Raw genomic sequence first — 21,403 nt, forward strand, 5'->3', positions numbered from 1 at the left:
TAAAAAGTTGTAATGCTTTCTGAAATTATGAAGACTTTATTGATGGAATCTGCAGCATGGGAACTACTTTGCAGGGGCAGAAGCTGTAAGGAAACAGCAGTACCATATAATTGTTTGGCCTGTTTGGCAGACGTTCCTGTCCTATCTCTACTCCACAAAATTGCTCACCTGATAATGAGAAATGACAAAATCTTAACACATAGTTGAAGTATTTTCACTGTATTCTTTAATGCAAATGTCAATCATCTTAACCTTTTTCCTTGCTGTATGCTAATTTTTCTCCTTGGCAATTAGTAAATGTTGGATGTCAAATTAAGTTAAAATTAATGGCAGAGGCAAATGTTGTAGTTATTAGCTCACAAGTGTCTTTAGTAGTGCGTAGAGATGCATTCCAAACATTGCAAACAGCTATGGATTAGCCATCAAATGATGGTGAAGATTAATGATTGGCCTTTTAGCTCGCTCATTTAGAACAATTTCTAGTAATTAATTTTGTATTATCAGCTTTACAGTTGCAAATACCTAAAGGAAAGTAAAAAAAATGACTTTATATAAGTGCATCTAAGGTTCTTCAAGCTGACAGTTGCCTATTGAATTGTTGCTAGTTTGTACATCCTAGTATTTAATCCCTAATATCTTTATATGTTATCTATGTCTACCTGTATTAGAATAGTAATTTCTACTTCATTTTGCATTTTTCTTGATAATGCTTTTGTTAATCTTATACCATCAAAAGAAAACATATTGTATGACTTTCTGAATTTGTGTGCTTTATAAATGCCATGCCACAGAACAAGAGTGGGAGGGAAGAATTGTCCATTGCCTTGGTAGTAACACTATTTCTTGCTTTCTCATCAAACCAATTTACAGATTAATATAGTGAGCAAAAATCTTTAGATATRCTTGTTGAAAAGCTGATTTTGCAAAGCAGTATTTCTTAAGTTTTTTAATTTTTTTGTTAAAATAAGAAAATTTCGAACTTGAAATGCAAGTTTGAAAAATCCTGTGCTGTAGGTAGCCTGTCTAATTTTCTATGTTGTTTTAGTTTGCATGTTATTTAAAGCACACTACTTAAAGCATTGTTATGTTATATGAAATTTTGACTTGTGATGTATATGGTGAAATTAGCAATTGCTTTCCTGTTTATTTTATTTATTTATTTTAAGTGAGGTACTCTTGTACTTCTGTACTTGCTAATTTTCTTCAGCAATGTGTTTCTCATTGCTGTTTTCTACATTGTTCTTAAATCCATACAAATTCTCATCAGATTATGCTTAAATCTATTTGCCTATAAGCTTATTTTGCTAATCTGTAAAGATAACAGTTCTCTATATTGACTTTTTTTTTGTAGTACCCATTAACAATCCTGAAAAACACATTAGTTTGCTTTCCAGAGTATTACTGGGGGGTTATTCTTTACTGGCTTCAGAATCATTATCTATTCCCTGTTGTAAATGTTGTAAACTTGGTTGCGTCTCTAACTTGTACACCCAGTAATACTCATTATTGTATCTTTCTACAGTCTTTAATTNNAAAAGAAAAGAAAAAAGAAAAGAAAATAGCAAAAAACACTGCTCCAGCTTTTCATGCATGCTTCGTAAGTTAAATATTTGTAATTAATAAAAATACCTGGGGTACCTATCTGACTTTATGATAGCATATGTAGGTTATTAGGAACTATAAAGCAAGCAACAGGAGACTCTCAAAGAAACAAAAGAATGAAGATAGTAAGGGGCAATTTTGAATAATCAATTAATAACAAGTCTATGTTTCTAGTAAGTATTGAAGGACTTTGCTGAAACAGTGGCAATTTTTTAGRTAGCCCATGGATTTATGATTGTTTCAGTTTTCAAAAGCAGGAAGTTTTATGTCTAAATGAACTTCTCTTCCAGCACTGAAATTTTAAGTGTCTTAAACTTAAATGAGAAGTAATGATGTGTAGGAAGCAGTTTGGAGGCAGGGGATCCCATTGTTGACAAGGCAGTAAGAGTTTAAATGTATTAAGAATAAATGAAAAACTAGCTATGTCTGAAGTTTATTATTAATGAGGCATCAAATTGTTAATGAGAGGTCAGAAAAATCGAAAGTTTTCAGTAATGTAATACGAACTGTGACATGAAATGCGTAACAAAATGAAAACCTGCTCAATAGTAATCATGAGGCATGTTAATCACAATGTGAGAGATACTTTTATCTGATTATTTTAAAAAGTTAATTTCTGAAAACATTGGCTGATCTTCTCTGTCTTGTTAATGTTTTTAGCAAATTGCAGAATAAAGAGGGGAGTTTGGGAGGTGGGGTTAGGTTTAGCTCAGTYGGTTAGAGCGTGGTGCTAATAATGCCAGGGTCACAGGTTCTGTCCCCATATGGGCCACTCRCTTGAGGGTTGGATTAGATGATCTCCAGAGGTCCCTTCCAACCTTACCAATTCTATGATTCTGTGTGTTAGTGCTCAAAAAGAGGAAATGAAATGGCCCAGGTAGATGTAGACTATAGGCCAGGTAGCTGATCCTTATTCTCGGGTTAAATAGGACTAAGCTGAAAAGGACCAAGAGTACAGCAAAAACTTATCAGTCTGATTTTATAGGAAATGTCTTATTTTTAGGCAAGCTTCGTTTAATGCTTTTAACAAGATGAGAAATTTGTCTGCTAAGAGGAACTCTCTGTAGCTGCTATAGGCTTTTATAAAGGGGGTTGGCTTGATGGCACATTAGAGAAAAAAAAAGAGTAAATCACAGGTTTTATAAATTGAGATATGACCAGCTGACCATTTCTCCAAAAACTGTCAATGAGGAATTGCYATTAAATGCAGAGTATTATATAGGTTCCACAAGATGTGATGTTATATTTGACAGTGTTTAACACTTCTGGAAAAGGCTTAAAAGCTAGTGTAAAATTGCTGCAGATGGCACAGATATTCATGTGGTAAGTATGAGAGTCCTACAGAGTGAGGTGGATTATGTAGTCTTTGGGACCACTTGTGGCTCACACTGCACAAAATTAAATGCCTAGGACAAAGCACCGTAGGATGTATCTGAAGAGTGGAAAGTGAAAAGCTGTATAGGAGGTCATTTTTATTCTTGTATTTGAGTTTAATGAGACTTACATTGTAATGTTACATGAAAATGGAACGCATTTAAAGATTTAAAAGGCTGGGCAGAAGAGGATCACAGGAAGGACTCTAGTCCTTCAGAATGAAAGCTCGTTCTTTTTAGATTGTACTGTTATTTCTCTCTCTTGGACTTTTAAGAGCAGTGCTATTATACTATGTTAACAGAAAAAGCCCTTAAAAATGATGCATTTCTCCCTCATGGAGTTTTTTTTTCTTAATTTTATTTTAACTGGGGAGGGCAGGCAAAATCAATGTCTAGAAACAGAAGCCAGACATTCAAATAAGAAAGAGTGCAGTTTTTTTAATCAGTAAAGTAGATGTAATTATTGGAACAGATGACCCAAGGGAAATTTCATTTCTAGACTTCTTAAACCAAGACCAGACAACTCTCTGAATATTATTGTCCAAGCCAAGTAACTGGGCTAAATGTGTGGGAACCTAGGTTAAAATCAAGGACTGGACTAGAAAATTAAATCTTCCTTTGTGTACTTAAGCTCAATGATTCTTTGAAATGCTAAGGGAAAGCAGCTGCAACAGAGAACTAATGAWAAACTTTAAGAGAGCATTTAAAGTTATATTCCTTGATGCTTGTAATTTACTTAAATTAGGTTAGTAGTTTATTGAAGTTAGCACTTACGTAGTTAGAATGCCAGGACTTAAAACTTTATATGGCTATTAAAGCTGGTTGTGTTTTGCAAGGACCGACATAAACATTAAGTGTTGTTTGTTGAAACTCTTTTAAAACAGTGAATGTACCCTTTTTGCAARATGGGTTTAGTAACCAGCAGCCCTGCAAAACATTTTCCTGATTCGTTCCATTGAGGCTGAACTGTTGCTGCTACTGTACACGTTCTGTGAGACATGTACTACTCTCCATTGCATCCAGGTTTGAGTGCTGAAGAAAATGATGTTCTATAACAGATCCTTCTAGCCCCTGTCCTGTGATCACTTTAGTGYCATGATGCCCATCCCCATTTTTGCTGGGGCAGCAGCAGTAACTAAATTTGACATGTATGTCTTCCTCAAAAAGTGCCATTTGCATCTTTATCTTGATTTCTGTTGGTTCAACATGACTGCTGAAACAAGGTTTTGAGTCTAGACCCGGAACTTGTTCAACAGTTTCAGTAGCAGAGTAGAATTCAGGCCTGTCACACACTTGAGCATACCTTAGAAGTGTTACAAAATGAATGTGTAACTAAAACCAGCAGATACTATTTGAGGAGTCATTTTTATCATATTTTTTTCAGACAAAAACAAGTGTTACACAGAGAAATCCAATATTGAAGACCTGAATAGAAATAAAGGTAGCTATGTTATCATTGGCTTGTTGTAACTGTACTTGCACCGCATAGGTAATGTATACACATATTGTGAGTCAGAGTGCTTTCTGGGAAATAAGTATGATGATAAGTTTTGTTGAAATCAACAATATTTTCACTTGTCGAATGTCACTTTTATACTTGTTGGAATAAAACTTTTCAGTAGTTGTGGAAGTGGAGGAAGCATCAGGGAGAGGGAGGAGGAGGAGAGCTGGCTGTGTACAAGCTCAAATTGTCCAGAGCTTTTCTTCTGTTCCAAAAAGTAATGTATTTGACCAAAAGTAGCCCCTTTGATCATATTTTTGAAAATCAATTAGAAGTTTTTGGGAGGTCTTACTAACACAATCTACTTCAGGTTGCTTTGGCATCCTGACTTTGGTGTGACTCAGAAGGGATTCGGAAAGAATAATTTCTAAGAATAATTAAAAACCAATTTAGCGATACCCTGAAATCAAATATCTTATAGTTCCATTGGGATAGATTTATCATTTATAATCATTTACCTTTTATTGTTTGTACAGGACTGATTTGAAACCAGTATAGAAAGACTTTTTTTTTTTTGATACAATAGGAGGGAGACTGCTAGAGGCTCAGGTTACGTAATAGCATAATATACTGCTCTTTATAGTATGTAAATACGTATTTGACTGATGGAGRAAATGAAACATTAAAAGGATAAGGTTTTGTTATTGACAATATAATGTTCTGAGAATATTCTGTTTTGCCTTTGGGTCTTTTTGCTCTTCTCTGATTTCTTAGCTCTAATTTCTAGTACCTTTTTAACATGTCTAGTTAATTGTTGTTTAATATGTATTGCCTTAAGACAAACTTTTCCTACTGAGCAATCATCGTTTTGAATACCAGGTGCATGGAAATGTTTAAACGAGATTCAAATGAAGAAGTTCAGTATGTAAAAGAATAAGAAAATGTGTATTAATGTATTTAGTAAAATGCACTTTCCTGCTTTGTCAGACCACTATGTTTAGTGATGAAGAAAACAGTAGAAAAGAAAAAGAATCCTTAGCTGCAGTTTATATTTTGGGAAAAGTTTGAGAACTAAGCTTTAAGTTTCCAAGCTCATCCAAGTTTTGTCAGAATGAAGGGGATGGATAGGCACTTCTGATACAGAGGATAAAGCTAAAACCTAAATATAATAAAAAGATGGATAAACTAAATTGAATCACAGTAAAATAAAACCTTAACAATTAATCTAGTTAGATATTTTTTTCTTTCAGCATACAAGTAGTAATTTTATTTGGTCAAATGAGCTTTATCAGTATGTGTGTAGACATTTTTCTATTTTTTATGTACCTCAAGCAATATGTTTTTTCCAGCTCAACCATTGGAAAGTCATCTTATTTTGGTAAGGTTGTGTAGTTCTTTTCACCTTGCTATTTAGACAGACTGGATGAATAGTTCTCTCCATTTTAAGGTTGTCCTCCTTAAGTAAGAATACTTTCTAAAACTGAGTACTTCTGGTAAATGTCTGAATTTCTGTCTTTGGGACATTCTAGGACTCTCTTAATTCTAGTGTTATGTTTTTGCCCAGGATAACAGGTATGCTTAAGAAATACTTGCTTGAAGTTAGTGATCTGCAATATGAAATTTTTTTTTAACCTTGTATTTTATGGTATTGTGAAGACAGCATCCAGTATGAGTTCACAGTATAACCTTATAATTTGGATAAAGATATTTGTTTTTTTTTCAGAATCAACTGAAGAAATAGTTGTTAATATATAATTTTTAATGTACTTCCAACAACTCTATTCTTTTAGGTAACTTTTGAAATGCACAAAGAGAATCTTTCTCAAATATACAGGGAATACCAAGGGAAAGGAGGCGAAGGGAGTGGAATAGGTCCTTCAGCTCCCATTAGAACAATCTTTGGAGCTAGCAAGGAAGCTGAAACTGTAGGAAAGCGACACCATTTGGAGTTAAAAGAAGCTGCTGCTGCTCCTTCCTGTATTATTGATGATCACATGGAGTGCAGTAATGACAAAAATGAGACAAAGCCCTCATCGGATGGTGACCAACAAACTTGTTCAGTGCCTAATCCAGTGAAGGAATTGGAGGGGGAAGATGCGGAGAGTGCATGCAATTTAAAAGCAGTGCCATGCTCAGAATTTTCTCCAGAGACAGAAACAATAAAGCTCAATGTTTCAGAAATTAGTACTGGAATAGCTGAAGCAATCGAAGATTCCCTGAGCAAAGTGCATGAACATGTACAAGGAAAAGCAGCTGCTGCTTCTTTAGCAGAGCAAACTAGTTTGGAAGGTGAAGCTCTTGAAAGTTCAGAAGGACTAGAAAAATCAACACTAGATGTGGAAGAGGAAGATGACTTTGTTGATTTGAAAGAGGAAAGTAGTATGCCTTTGCCTGTAGAAGAGGTAGCAGAAACAGTCAAAGAACATAGCTCTCATGAAAGCCAAGGAACAAAGCAGGAAGAAGTAATAGAGAAGGAACCCGAATCTGTGCTTTTAAAATCTGAAGATACTGAGAGTGTGGATGGGGAAAAGGAAGAAATGGCTTCCTTATCAGAAACAGTAAGTTCTGCAGGTCAAGAAATAGTGACTCAAATGGATTCGGAAGGGGAAAAAAGGCTGGAAGAGGAAAAGATTCTTTGCAGTGGAACCAGAAGAGCTGAAGAGGATGCAAATGCTCATGTACCAGAGCTTGCTGGAGCCTCTGAGAAAAGAATTGCCAAGCTTGATGTTTCTAATGTTGCATCAGATACAGAAAGACTGGAACTGAAAGCCAACACAAGYCTAGAAGCACGTTTGCCCCCTAGATCCCTACCTGAGGTAACTTCTGCTTGTCCTTCATACACCTAGCTTAAAAACAAATGAGAGTGCTTAACACTGATATTTATAAGAAAGAATGTGCCAGTTGACATTTTGGGAATTTTAGTATGAATGGATTTTGAGAGTTGAATAAAGAACACATTTAGCTCTTGATTAAATAGCTGTATTTTGTACTAATTTGTGTTGAGGGAAGTCTAAGTTATTGTTCTTTCTATATCTGTTCATGGACATTCTTGGAGGTTGAATATTGCGCTAGATAAACCCTTAGTCTACATTGATACTGCTATTCTTCTATTTGAAGAACAGAAACATTTGTTTATATATTCTGAGACTATTTTATCTGGAATTTCTTCCATTTCTTCACTCAACCTCCCTTTTAKTTTTTTCAGTCTGACCTCTTATAATTTTCTGGATTTTGAGAAGCAAACATTTATTGTACAGGGAGCTATGGCATTGAATTTTTTTCATGTCATGATGGAATTTGAAAATATTTTTTATGCTAGGTACTCTGCAGATACACAAAAATAAATACTTCTGAAACTACACAATTTGACATGTCAAGCAACTTTGTTCTCCCCCTCCCCCCCGCCAAGTGCAATTTAAAATTGGGCTTCAGCTGCCTACTGCAGTTCTCCATCTCTCTATTCTTTAGTTTCTAACTCAACTTTCCAGGGTTAAATAGTCATCTCTCTGAGTACTTCCCTTCTGCAGAGATACGTGCTAATGGATGCTCGTCGTTCTACACCATTCTTCCTCAAAGGAGGAAAACCATTATCTACAGCAATGTATACCCCCCCTGTGGTAAGGTTGAGTTGCTGCTTGTGTATGCTTAGAATGACTGGTGGGCTGGTGCAGGTGTAGATTAGTTTGGAGGTTTGGTTTATCCAGTACATAGCATTTGTGTAATAGCTCTAGCTTTATTTGTAACTCTGTGTACTACCTGAGCTTGTGCAACTCTAAAGTCAGTTAAGTGCTTTTCAATGTATGCTCCAGAAACTTTTTTTTTTTTTTTTGTCTACATATTGTGCATTCAGACCTCAAGGCAGCAAGATTCTTCAGGACAAGAGCTAGTAGCTACATCGGATGGACAGAGAAGAGACTCTAGGTCTACTGTGTTTCGTATTCCTGAGTTTAAGTGGTCACTGATGCATCAGCGCTTGCTAACAGACTTGCTCTTTTCCATAGAAACAGATATACAGATGTGGAGAAGGTAAACTTACATGCTTTATATGCAATGATACAGATTGACATTTCATTATAATTAACCTGAAATTTTGTTGAAAGGGCATCAGAGACACTTTTTGACTGGAGTTTTCACATCTGCTGTTTTACCCATTATTAAGTAGTCTTAATTATTTTTGTGGCCTGTATCCAAAAATTCTCAGATTTATGGTTTACTTTTTAAAAGACTTTTTACAAACATAAATGTGGAAAGGCTGAGAGCCTGCATGTGCATTTTGACTGAAATCCTGACCACATTTGCATCAGTGATGGTCAGTCAATTGGATCATGATTTTCATGTTCTTAATATATTTATTTAGAGACCTGCACCTTTTATTAGTATCTAAACAAGGACTAAAAAAAAAAACTATTTCGAATGCCATGTATTACTTTGAAATTTATACATACCATGTTGCTGCTTTGATAGGTTCTGTGAAACTGAAGATTTCTAGTTTTATGTATTTAAAAATTAATGTGTAACAGGGGTATGGTATAGAATCCTCTTTTTAATTTTTTTAAAAAATAATATTTAAGATGTGACTAAATTATCAGGATATTGTCAGGTACAGATGAAGTGTATTTCTAGTTTAGGTTGTCTCTTGAAAAGTCTGTTCCTGTGTTAAGAGGACTTAAGTTTGTGTGTKCTTTTGTTTTTAATGTCTTTGAGAAGTGGTTAGTGTTTGGTTTGCTTTTCTAAAGATTTAAGTTCAAATCTAATTTATAGCTCTAGGAAAGATTATTACATTGATTGATATAGTGGCTTTTGCTATAGTAGGTAATCATAAGCCAACTTATAACGTATCTTTATCCAAATGATCATTTACCATGCATCTTGATGTTGTTAGCAGGCTATGATCTGGAGAGAATAAAGAACAAAAAGGAAGGATACTTTTTGGTTTAGATTAAGGTATATCATTTGAACCTTGTGGTCATGTGATGTTTGCTGCGCCATTACTCACTCTTTGGTTTTAGTCTTTTGAATACATAAAGATGCAAAAATATCACAAAAATAAAGCTGTATTCTGAATGTTACATTTTTTGTAAAACCTGCTTTTTTGGACAGCCATTCTACAAAAACTGTGATGGACTTTGTGAATAGCAATGACAATGTCGTATTTGTACACAACACAATTCACCTCGTCTCTCAAGTGATGGACAACATGATCATGGCTTGTGGYGGCATATTGCCATTGCTTTCTGCTGCTACATCAGCTACGGTAAGAAATATCCTTTTTATTTACAAATTTATCTCCTGTGGGAGGAGGCCTCTCTTTTTACAGTGTATTAACTCATTATAACTGTTGTTTTGGGAGACAGGAAAATATGTTTCCATAAACAACTCTCCTCTCTCTGCACCCTTTGCTACCCTCTGCCTTCTCTAAGGTAAACTGGTTGCTTGCCTTCCTTGCCTGAAGATGTGAAAAGAAGTCACTTACAGAGCTTCATTGTCCCGCAATGGTTTACAATAAGATTAAATCTCAATACTAATGATTGTTTCTGGAATACAACCGATCATTACTTTAGAGTCTGACTAGAAGTGGACTTCCAACATACATTTTTTTCGTCTAAGTTGTATGAATATTATCCTTGTAAAGAAATAAATGYTGCTTTCATTTTTTTTTGCTGTGTAGCATGAATTGGAGAATATTGAGCCTACTCAAGGACTTTCAGTAGAAGCATCTTTAACATTTCTCCAGAGATTAATCAACCTTGTGGATGTTCTCATTTTTGCAAGCTCTCTTGGTTTCACAGAAATTGAGTCTGAGAAAAATATGTCTTCTGGAGGAATTCTGCGACAATGTCTCCGTCTGGGTAAGCTGATAAAACCACTTAATTAACATAACTTGCTCCTGCAAAATAGTTACTATTGTCAGATATTTAAAATCAAATTTAGTAAAAGATGCATTGGAATCTTTTMCTATTTTGCTGTTACTCTAGTCTACAATGCATATAGATATATAGATATTTTTTCTATTTAAATAATTCAAATTAAGTAACTGATTAAATTCTGCTAACTTCAGTGTTGGATACATGTATTGATTTTTATCCATGAAGATCTTTTCTTTTACCAAAATTCCCCAAATAGTCCAACAAAGAACACAGCATTGTATATAGAAATGAAATCTTGCAGTGTATATAGAAACAGGAACCTTTACAATGCGTATGAAAGAAGGTCAGTAGATGGAAATATCATATGATGGTAACTGGAAACATAAATTTCTAAAGAGTGTGGTTCAGATCGGTTAGTAGTTGTACCCAGTATTGTAGTATATTTACAGCAAATGGAATTKGAAGAAAGTGATCACTGTATAAGACGCTAATGACTATTTTAAAAATAGGAACATACAAGATCATAATCTGGTCCGTTTGTTTAATAAAGGAGGACAGCTGTATGCTGTAARTTTTTTGTTTGTTTTGTTTTTTGGTTACAAAAATTTTATTTTGCATTAGTGCCAGAACAGCCTGTAGCCTCAACAGTAACTAGCCTTCCTCTCCCTTTCTAGGCAATTAAAACTTTGCAGGTAGAGCAAGATTTATGGGATGCAAACAGGTATAGAGGTGGAGTAGTTCTTTTTTCCTTTGAAAATAGTATTAGATGATAAAACAAATGCCATTGTGTAGCTTAAATAAATAAATAAATAAAAATAAATTATATAACCTTAGAACATGTTCAGTTTGAGAATAACAAGTTACTGTGAAGCAAGTATTGTTATTGTTTCATTCGTGTAGCACTTGTTTTTCTTTCTTGTTATGCTATGATAAGAAACTTAGCTGTCTTCATCCCTCTCACTCCCCAAGTGGTATGCGTGGTAATATTTCAATGAGGGATGAAGAAAGAATGTAATAATGCTGACCTACTCATTTTGAATTATTTATTCTATATGTGTTCAAACAGTTTAGTATTAATTTTATATTTAGAGCATTATTTTGCAACTATTTACAATTTATTGAAACAAAATATTCTTTTACAGATTTGTTTAAAGTTTATAGTTTAAATGGTATACACAAGTATATGATATATTTCTGTAAGGAATACAGCAAAATTATTGACTTTTCTTTTCCCTTCAAGTATGTTCAGTTGCAGTAAGAAATTGCTTGGAGTGCCAGCAGCATGCACAGATGAAACCTGCTGGAGACACTGTGAAGAAACAAAAAACARTGCAGAGTCTTATAGGAACAGGAAAGTCTGCAGCAAAGGCAAGTTTCAGGCCATGCTCAAACCCACAAAAATTAATTATTATTGTGTACAAAAGGATAAATGTTTAAATTTATACTTGTACCACTGATATATTTTTTATGGAGCTTAACAGCATGAATACTGGAAATCCTGAAGTAATTTTTCCAAGCTATGCATTTAACATTTACATATYTAATCTTATACAGTGAAATAACTCTGTCACAAAAATTTACTTTGCCAAGTTATTTAAGTTTTGTTCTTTTCTTTAAATCTGAAATGCATATCTGATCTTTGTGCTCTGGACACCCCAAATGTGATGTGCAGTGACAAGTTATACACAGAAGTGTTTTTTTCCCCCAAATTTTACCTKCTTAAAACAAGAGCTAAGAAATTATTAAATGCAACATTACACACSTCGTGATTTTTGGTAGAATGCTTTAAGAATAGGATCTGAAGCAATTGTGTTTCTTAAATAGAGTCCAGTGGACGTTGTGACTGGTGGAATKTCTCCAATACGAGACCATGACAGACTTCTGCAGGATATGGATATTAATCGACTTCGAGCAGTAGTGTTCAGAGACATAGTGAGTTACAAACAAAAATTTTTTTTGTTGATAAATTCTGTATATATGTTTGCTTAACACTTACTATATGTTACATAGTTTGCCTAAACAGAATTTGCAAAAATTGAATAATGCTTATACTAACTGGGACTGCGTAATACTTTGCAGCTCTTGTATTGTTGGGAATTGGATAGAGGGAGAGATGAAAGTCACTGTCTGCTGGTCAAGGTCTTTAGTGTGTTCTTAAGAGCTGATTAACTGGAGTTCTGCCTAGAGTATTCAAGACTGTTGTGTATTAAGGATGTTGTGTCTGGTGCAAATACTTACTTTCACATGCAGTAAGTAGACAAATTACTGAATATTCATAACGATGTTTATGTATGCTTTTGGAGAAATTAGTATCTTTCTGCCTAATTACAAACTAGAGGTCAACTGTGATTCCTTTACTTTCCCTCAGAGGAACCAATTTGTGTGTTATATATGGGCGTAGGATTTTTTTTTTTTTCCTCAAGTCTTCAATTGACTAAAAATAACTTTGCCCTGTGTCAGCAGCTTTATAGCTGATATTGAGGAAATTGAAACTGATTGCTCAAAAAAACCCCTCTGTAAGCAAATATAGTATTTATAATGGCTCTGAGTCACTAGTGGCCATGGGCTTGGATGCTAGAACTTATTTTTCAGTAATTGCGCTATTTAGCAAGTATAATGATTTTCACAGTGACTTTTCTTCTATCCAGAATAATGAAGGATCTTTCATTTTTATCTTTACAGTAATTATTGATGGAAACAAGCTTTTAATCTCTACTTTGGTATCAGTGTGCAAAAGAATAACAGGAAGTGGATCTTCCATAAAAATAATCCTAATGATTCAATCTTCAAAATTAATCACATTTTATGTACTCAGATTTTCTTTTAAAAACCCCAGCAGGCACATACCTCTGCTTTTGGGCACATCTAATTCACCAATTTTTCTATTTCACAAAAATGTAAAATGATGCAACAACTCTGCTTTTCTGCTTGTATTGAGCTGTAAAGAAAAAGTAGACTTAAAACATATTCCACAATAGATCTTTTAATCCGAGCTGTTTATACCTGCCTCTAAATGTTCTATGTTTGATTTGTATGCAATTTCTGAAATTGCATTCAGCACATAGAAATGTGATTAGCACGATTTCAACGTGTATGGAAGGAACTCAAATGGGATTCCAGTTTATTGCCTTAACTGCTTAACCACCGTTAGTAGTACTTCCACTGGCATATGAACTTTATTTCAAGGAGTTCTACAAACATCACAGGAAAAAATGATAAGAAAAAAGTAGCCTGGTTTTACTGGACCACAGCTTTATTAAGTACATTTGGAAACTGTCTTGAAAAAACTCAGCTAGGAAAAAAATTCTTTTTAATCCTTATCATTGGAGAGAATTTCCATCAACCTCACACTGTGCTTACCTGATGCCAGCCTGTTATAAGGTTATTTTTCTTTCCTGTTCTGTGAAGGTTAATGATTTGGGTAGGGCTAAGAGGTCGTTCTTAGGCGTAACAGATGGGACCCAGCTATGTTTTCTCTTTATCAAAAATGTTTCATTAACGTTTCCCAGTATGGCTTATTAAATAATTTTTTATGGAATATGGAGCTTCATTAAGCACTCGGATCATAAGATGAGCTTTATAGTTTAACTTACTTTTTTGAGCTGCTCAGAGGAAGAGAAAAATTGCATGCTATCTGCAGTAGTCAATGCAAGGGAGGGTGAGAGGGAAAGAAACTCTCTTACGCTGATTGGCCAGTAAGGACCCAAATATAAAGTTCTTCTGTGATCCTAAAGTRTACTAAGCTTTGGCAGGTTTTTTTGACCAGAGGCTAAAGGGAGCAGACTTTAGCCAAATTCTTATGTCTAGTCAGAAATGACTATGTAGCTCTTTCCTATCTTTCGCTAGGAGTGACTGAGTACTTGAAAGAGACATTTTACCTAGCTCATTAAGATTTATTTTTAAGTTTTTTTTTTTAATCTCTCAATAAAATTACAAAATAATACAAATGCAGAAGCTAAACAAAAGCAGCATGCATGATACAGTACATCCATCTGGACAATCTGAGGATAAAATGAAACCTTACCTCAAAATCTGGCATTTGCTTCACTTCTTTCAGTAATGTATAATTATTTATGAATACCTTTCCAGTTTGGTTGAATATGCTTGCACGGTAGTACTTCACAGCAAAGACAGTTAATAYCTTGGTAAATTTGAAGAAAAGTATAGTAGAGAAAACACCTGTAAATAAATAAAGGGGGCCTATTCCCTGYACTAATTTGAAGCGTATAGTCAAAACATATAACCTTATTCAAATTTGGCGTATTTACRTAAAGAAAATGAAAGGATTAGTGCCACTTGAATATAATTGTTATTCCTCTGCTTTATAGATGAGGCAAATTGTGACTAGAGAATATTGTGTGTCCTTTGCTGACATAATCAGCTTACTCGGTCTGTTTATGGTAGCACTGGGCATACTTCACAAAAATAAGTGTGCTGCTGAAATTGTAATGAAAAATCTGTGTGTGTGTGTCTTTTTACAGGAGGATAGTAAACAGGCTCAGTTTTTGGCTTTGGCTGTAGTGTATTTTATTTCTGTGCTCATGGTTTCAAAATACAGAGATATATTGGAGCCCCAGAATGAAAGGAGACCACCAAATCATAGCCAATCATTGAAGGCATCAGAGAATGGAAATAATGAAACTACTGCTCCTGCTACAGGTGAATTGTTAGTTATTTGGCCAAACAATATTTTTAGTGTGATGTATGTATCTTGAGAGTCTGTAGAAATCCATTTGAGATTATGTAGAAATATACACATTCTAACCACTTAAACAACATTATGGTATGTAATTTGCCCTTGTATTTGTGTGCAGCTTTTATTTGTAGGATTTGAGAAGAACCCACAGATTTTTCCCACATAAAGATGGTTAGTCTCTGCTTATTGCGGAAGGACTGCTGTCTTGCTTAAGGTTAAATATATGTAAGCATAGATTAGCTGCCTTTTATTTTCACTGTAAGACTGTGTTTTTATTTCTCCTTCTACTCTTCCTTCAGCCAATCAATTCTTTTTCATTCTTTGCATTTTTAATCAATGCTTTCTGTTTCTTTGTTTTTTAAATTTTGAATCTTACAAGCTTTTTCAGACTTCCCAGAAATTAAAAAGATTGTTTTTTCAGACTTCCCAGAAATTAAAAAGATTGTTTTTTCAAACTTCCCAGAAATTAAAAAGATTGTTTTTTCTGCTCCAAGTGTCCTATTAAATACTTAGTCTTTAGTAAGGTAAGAGGGGAAATACTTATAGCTGTTAATTCACTTATCACCTGTTGGTATTACTTTTTTAGAAGCAATGTGATGAAAGCAGTTCTGTTAATAATGAACTTAAAATGTGTTTTCTGTGTTTGGAATGAAAAGCTGTAGAAAACCCTTTCGGTGCTTCATCTTCAGCTTCCACTGAAGATTCGGAAAGTACAGCATCTGTACGAAGAAGGGACTCTGGTCTCAGAGAGGAAGCAGCTTCAGGTCAAACAAACAGTTCAGATAGTATTAATGAAGAAGAAATTCTGAACATCAGCGCGGGTCCAGATGCTATCAGTGAAGTACTATGCACGCTCTCATTAGAAGTAAATAAATCTCAGGAGAGCGAAAGTGGGACAGGAACTAACAATAGTAAGCCTGCAACTTCTGTGCCAGCTGCAAAAAATGTCAATGTAAAGGACATTCTGCGAAGCTTGGTGAACACACCAGTTGATGGGACTGCTGTGGATTCTGCTCTTCTGCCACCAACCTTCCTTGGAGTTCTTGGTGATGCAGCTGCTGAGCAACCTGTACAGTTCCATTCCTTTGACAGGTAACGTAACTCCTAAAATATTTAGGCTAATTAAGTTTGCTTTAAGGATTAGAAAAAAATCACACTTTGGTCTTAGCAGATAATGTGTACAATTAAGATAATGTGTGACAATTTATAATCAAGATAAATTGATTTACAAATAAAATCCTTGACATCACACAGGCATCRCATCAGGAAGGTGTTGTGGTATGCTGTGCAAATCACGGGATGTTATGGTGTGCTCTGAAAGGAATTGGTWTAGAGTACTTCAGTGAAGCATTAAGAGCAGTTCTGTAGTCCTCTTACAGCTATGTAAGTTGTAAAAGTCATGACAAGAAACGATATGTAGCATATCTTTGCTAGGGGGCCATTACAACAAGAATAAGGTATATAAAGAAGGGGAGCAGTCTTTAATTGCGATGTTCACTCTTCGAAAGACTATGGAAATGAAAAATGACTAGCCACTGAGTTTTACCTGAAGATCTCAAGGCCAGCGCTGCTTTTTAAGAGTTGCCTTCTGCCTCTATACATGTTATAGCGAAGAAACACTATGGCAAAAGGGCAAAGGAATAGCCTGGGAGTGACTGCAAGCTCTTCTTTTCTTTTCTGTTTTCCAGTTCCTAATAACTGCAGTACTTGCAGAATGTTACTGTCTCCTCCTATCTCCTCCATTGCTATGCATCTCAAATTACCTTCATGATCATTGTGCTTTGCTCTTTGAAGTGTTTCTGTGTTCCAGTGATGTAGTTACCGAATCATGTTATATGCCACAATGAAATGCATTAATTTGAGGAAATAGTTTTTACAAATCCTGAAAGACCTTCTTTATCCTGAAAAAAAAAAAAAAAGTCCTGAAAGGTCCTTCTTTAGAGGAGCATTTTACAATCAAAAACCAAGATGTTTTTTCTGGACATTCCTCCACATGGGGAACAAACAGGAGGAGCTGGAGATCTGTATGTGATCGCAGGGCCGTGATCTCATTGCAGTCACGGAGACATAGTGGGATAGCTCACATGACTGGAATACTGCCATGGATGGCTCTGTGCTTTTTAGGAGAGAGAGGCCAGGAAGGCGAGGTGGTGGAGTTGCTCTTTATGTGAGAGAGCAACTGGAATGCATCGAGCTCTGCCTAGGCGGGGAGAAGGAGGAGGCAGTTGAGAGCTTATAGGTAAAGATCAAAGGGCAGCCTAGCGTGGGGGACACTGTTGTGGGTGTCTACTACAGGCCACCTGACCAGGAAGAGAAAGTTGATGAGGCCTTCTATAGACAGCTGGAGGTAGCCTCAAGATCACAGGCCCTGGTTCTCATGAGGGACTWCAGCCACCCTGACATCTGCTGGAGGGACGACACAGCAAGGCACAAACAATCCAGGAGGCTCCTGCAATGCATTGATGATAACTTCTTGTTGCAAATGGTGGAGGAGCCTACAAGGAAGGGTGTCCTGCTGGACCTTGTCCTTACTGACAGAGGGGGACTGATTAGAGATGTGAAGGTTGGGCAGCCTTGGCTGCAGTGACCACGAGATGGTGGAGTTCAGGATCCTGCAGGAAAGAACTAAGGCAACAAGCAGGATTGCAACCCTGGACTTCAGGAGAGCGGACTTGGCTCTTCAGAGACCTTTCTTGGAAGAATCCCATGGGTTAAGGCCCTAGAAGGAAGGGGGGTCCAGGAGAGCTGACTAGTATTCAAGCATCACTTCCTCCAAGTTCAAGAGCGATGCATCCCTATGARTAAGAAGTGCAGTAAAAGGGGTAGGAGACCTGCATGGGTGAGCAAGGAGCTCCTGGCCAAATTCAGACAGAAGAAGAAAATACASAGAATGTGGAAGAGGGGACAGGCTGCTTGGGAGAATTATAGGAGTGCAGCCAGAGTATGTAGAGATGCAGCGAGGAAGTCTAAGGCCCAGTTGGAACTGAGTCTGGCAAGGGATGTCAAGGACAACAGGAAGGGCTTCTTCAAATACATCAGCAGCAAGAGGAGGACTAGGGAAAATGTGGGCCTGCTACTGAATGGGGCGGGGGCCCTGGTGACAGGGGATACAGAGAAGGCAGAATTACTGAATGCCTTCTTTGCTTCAGTCTTCACTGCTAAGGGCAGCCCCCAGGAATCCTGCAGCCTGGATGTGAGGGAGAAAGTCTGGAGAAGGGAAGACTTTCCTTTGGTTGAGGAGGACAGGATTAGAGACCTCCTGGGCAGGCTAGACATCCACAAATCCATGGGCCCAGATGGGATGCACCCACGGGTACTGAGGGAGCTGGCGGATGTTGTTGCCAGGCCGCTCTCCATCATCTTGGAAAGGTCTTGGAGAACTGGAGAGGWGYCTGAGGACTGGAAGAAAGCCAAYGTCACTCCAGTCTTCAAGAAGGGCAAGGAGGAGGACCYAGGCAACTATGGGCCAGTTGGCCTCACCTCCATCCCTAGAAAGGTGATGGAACAGCTCATCCTGGATGTCGTCTCCAGGCATATGGAGGAAAAGAAGGTGATCAGGAGTAGCCAGCATGGATTCACCAAGGGTAAATCCTGCTTAACCAATCTGATAGCCTTCTATGATGGAATGACTGGCTKGGKRGATGAGGGGAGAGCAGTGGACATTGTGTACCTTGACTTCAGCCAGGCTTTTGACACTGTCTCCGATAACATYCTCCTAGATAAGCTCAGGAAGTGTKGGTGAGACGAGTGGACAGCGAGATGGATTGAGAACTAGCTGAAAGGCAGAGCTCAGAGGGTTGTCATCAGTGGCGTGGAGTCCAGTTGGAGGCCTGTGGCTAGTGGCGTCCCCCAGGGCTCAGTACTGGGTCCCACCCTGTTCAACTTATTCATCAATGACCTGGATGAGGGGGCAGAGTGCCTCCTCAGCAAGTTTGCTGATGATACCAAGCTGGGAGGAGTGGCTGACACACCTGAGGGCTGTGCTGCCATTCAGAGAGACCTGGACAGGCTGGAGAGTTGGGCGGAGGGGAACCTCCTGAGGTTCCACAAGGGCGAGTGCAGAGTCCTGCACCTAGAGAACAATAACCCTAGGCACCAGTACAAGCTGGGGGCTGACCTTCTGGAGAGCAGCTCTGCAGAGAAGGACCTGGGAGTGCTGGTGGGTGACAAGTTGACCATGAGCCAGCAATGTGTACTTGTGGCCAAGAAGGCCAATGGTCTCCTGGGCTACATTAGGAAGACTGTTGCCAGCAGGTCAAGGGAGGTGATCCTGTTGCTCTACTCAGCCCTGGGGAGGCCTCATCTCGAGTCCTGTATCCAGTTCTGGGCTCCCCAGGACAAGAATGACATGGAGCTCCTGGAGAGAGTCCAGTGTAGGGCTGCAAAGATGATGAGAGGGCTGGAGCATCTGCCCTGTGAGGAAAGGCTGTGAGAGCTGGGCCTCTTCAGCCTGGGGAAGAGAAGACTGAGGSGGGATCTTATCAATGTGTACAAGTACCTGAAGGGAGGGTGTCAAGGGGACAGGGACAAACTCTTTTCAGTTGTCCCGTGTGACAGGACAAGAGGCAATGGGCAGAAGTTGAAGCACGGGAAGTTCTGCCTGACCGTGAGGGGGAATTTCTTCCCTGTGAGAGTGACGRAGCACTGGACCAGGTTACCCAGGGAGGTGGTGGAGTCTCCTTCTCTGGAGATCTTCAAGGCCCACCTGGACACAACTCTGTCTACCATGCTCTAGGTGACCCTGCTTCAGCAGGGAGGTTGGGCTAGATGATCTCCAGAGGTCCCTTCCAACCTTGCTGATTCTTTGATTCTATGATTCAATGTGAGGTAGAACAGATGAAATAACTGCTAAAGTAAGACTGACACAGATCCATGCTGCATCAGGATATGTCATTGAACTTGAATCTCAATGTGGTGACTGATGAATAAGCATTTACATTATAGGTCACTACTGTGATGTGCCACTGGAGGAGATAATCAGCTGTCTTCCTGATCATGCTTTTCCCAGTTTGTCCTAAGTGCTTAATTCTTAAACATTTTAAGAAGAGGAACAATACTTCTTATATTTCCTAAATTAGGAAKTGGCTCATGATCTAATGAGTGCTGTTGTGCTGTGTGTATTTAGTTAATTTCAAAAGATCAAGAAATAAAATGAATATTGCATAATGCCCCGTAATATCTGCATTCCTGCCTCTAAAAAAAAGCCTTAGTCATACTCGGAAATCTTGCAGTCGAGCTGGCGTGAGAAGTCCTGTGTTGTTAAAACAGTCTTTGATTCTCTACTTATCCATGAATTTTCTTTGGCACCTCTATCTTTGCAGCCAGCCTGTGGATGCCTTCCTTCTACTAGTTTCAGTTTGCTAGTACGTAGAAGTGCCACTTTGTTGGTGATATGGATACAGTTGTCACCACAGGTCGTCTTCGTTCACCTTGCTATATTACCGGGGGGAAGATACATAGTGCTTGTTTGACTAGGTTTAGACAGAGATGGTGTAGCCTAGCCTTTAGCCCCCTTGTGGTTGTCTCAAAGTAAATACTGTATTCTACTCATGTGCTACACAGGAGAAAATGTTTTGGGGCAGTAGGACAGTGGAGTTAGAGGGCAGAAATTAGAAGAGAGACTGAATTTTCTTAGAACTTGTCATGCCTCTCTGTCCCTGTGGCTGCCCAAATGCTTCTAGGGACTCCCTATAAGGGCCTATCACCGCTATAAAAGCATATGGTTCTAGTATGTGACTCATTTTTTCTCAGAAAATTCTTATTGTTCATTACTGAGTGGCAGAGATTTTAACCACAGAATAACATGTGTTTGGAGAGCTGGCACAGAAAAGCGTAATGGATTTAGCAATTAATTTTTAGCTATTGCTAAAATGAAAACTGAAGGTATGTGCTGTTTCTGCAAATCTTATTAGAATTGATGTAAAGCAGGTTAACGATGTAGGTAGATTATACCTACATAAAGCATACTAAAAGCTTCTTATCAAAGGGAACTATGTGATTTAATTTGAGAAAATGTATGCTAACAAAATACTGTGCTTCAACAGCTACTCTTAAGTCACTTGTAGTTCTGTGTTGTTTGTCTGTTTGGCTCTGTAACTATACAGAGCAATCAAATGTGAAAAAACCCTTAAATTGCAGTATATGATTGTAAAGCAAGTCACTGAAAAGATGAACTACTTCCTATTTCTTGCCCCTTTACCTTTCTGTTGCCAGACTATTCCAGATGGATTTTTTTTCTCCTTTTCTCACCTCTGAAGTGCCAGCCATTTTTAACCATGATTCTGAACATTGTTCCTTAACGTAGAGACATAACAACTGTATCAGATGCTGAAAGGAAAAGAGTCTGCTGAAGGAGTATGTAGACATGTAAAAGGAGTCCTCAAAACTGTGATTGCAGTGCATGGAATAAAGTAGTAGCCAGGAG

General features: G+C 37.5%; 1 protein-coding gene across 2 annotated transcripts in view; it reads left to right on the forward strand.

Moving 5' to 3' along the window:
• LRBA (LPS responsive beige-like anchor protein) overlaps window positions 1-21,403 on the forward strand; it is a 399,174-nt gene that overhangs the window by 77,826 nt on the left and 299,945 nt on the right. For both annotated transcript variants that reach the window (XM_085313166.1, XM_085313167.1), the window contains exons 23-30: window positions 6,207-7,232; window positions 8,267-8,442; window positions 9,517-9,670; window positions 10,085-10,265; window positions 11,524-11,651; window positions 12,108-12,215; window positions 14,765-14,942; window positions 15,636-16,071. In XM_085313166.1, coding sequence (XP_085169292.1) covers window positions 6,207-7,232; window positions 8,267-8,442; window positions 9,517-9,670; window positions 10,085-10,265; window positions 11,524-11,651; window positions 12,108-12,215; window positions 14,765-14,942; window positions 15,636-16,071 — 2,387 coding nt within the window. The remainder of the gene's footprint in view (window positions 1-6,206; window positions 7,233-8,266; window positions 8,443-9,516; window positions 9,671-10,084; window positions 10,266-11,523; window positions 11,652-12,107; window positions 12,216-14,764; window positions 14,943-15,635; window positions 16,072-21,403) is intronic.

The sequence above is a fragment of the Rhea americana genome, unplaced genomic scaffold, assembly GCF_003343005.1.
Source record: "Rhea americana isolate MKP2758 unplaced genomic scaffold, rheAme1 scaffold_38, whole genome shotgun sequence".
Lineage (NCBI taxonomy): Eukaryota > Metazoa > Chordata > Aves > Rheiformes > Rheidae > Rhea > Rhea americana.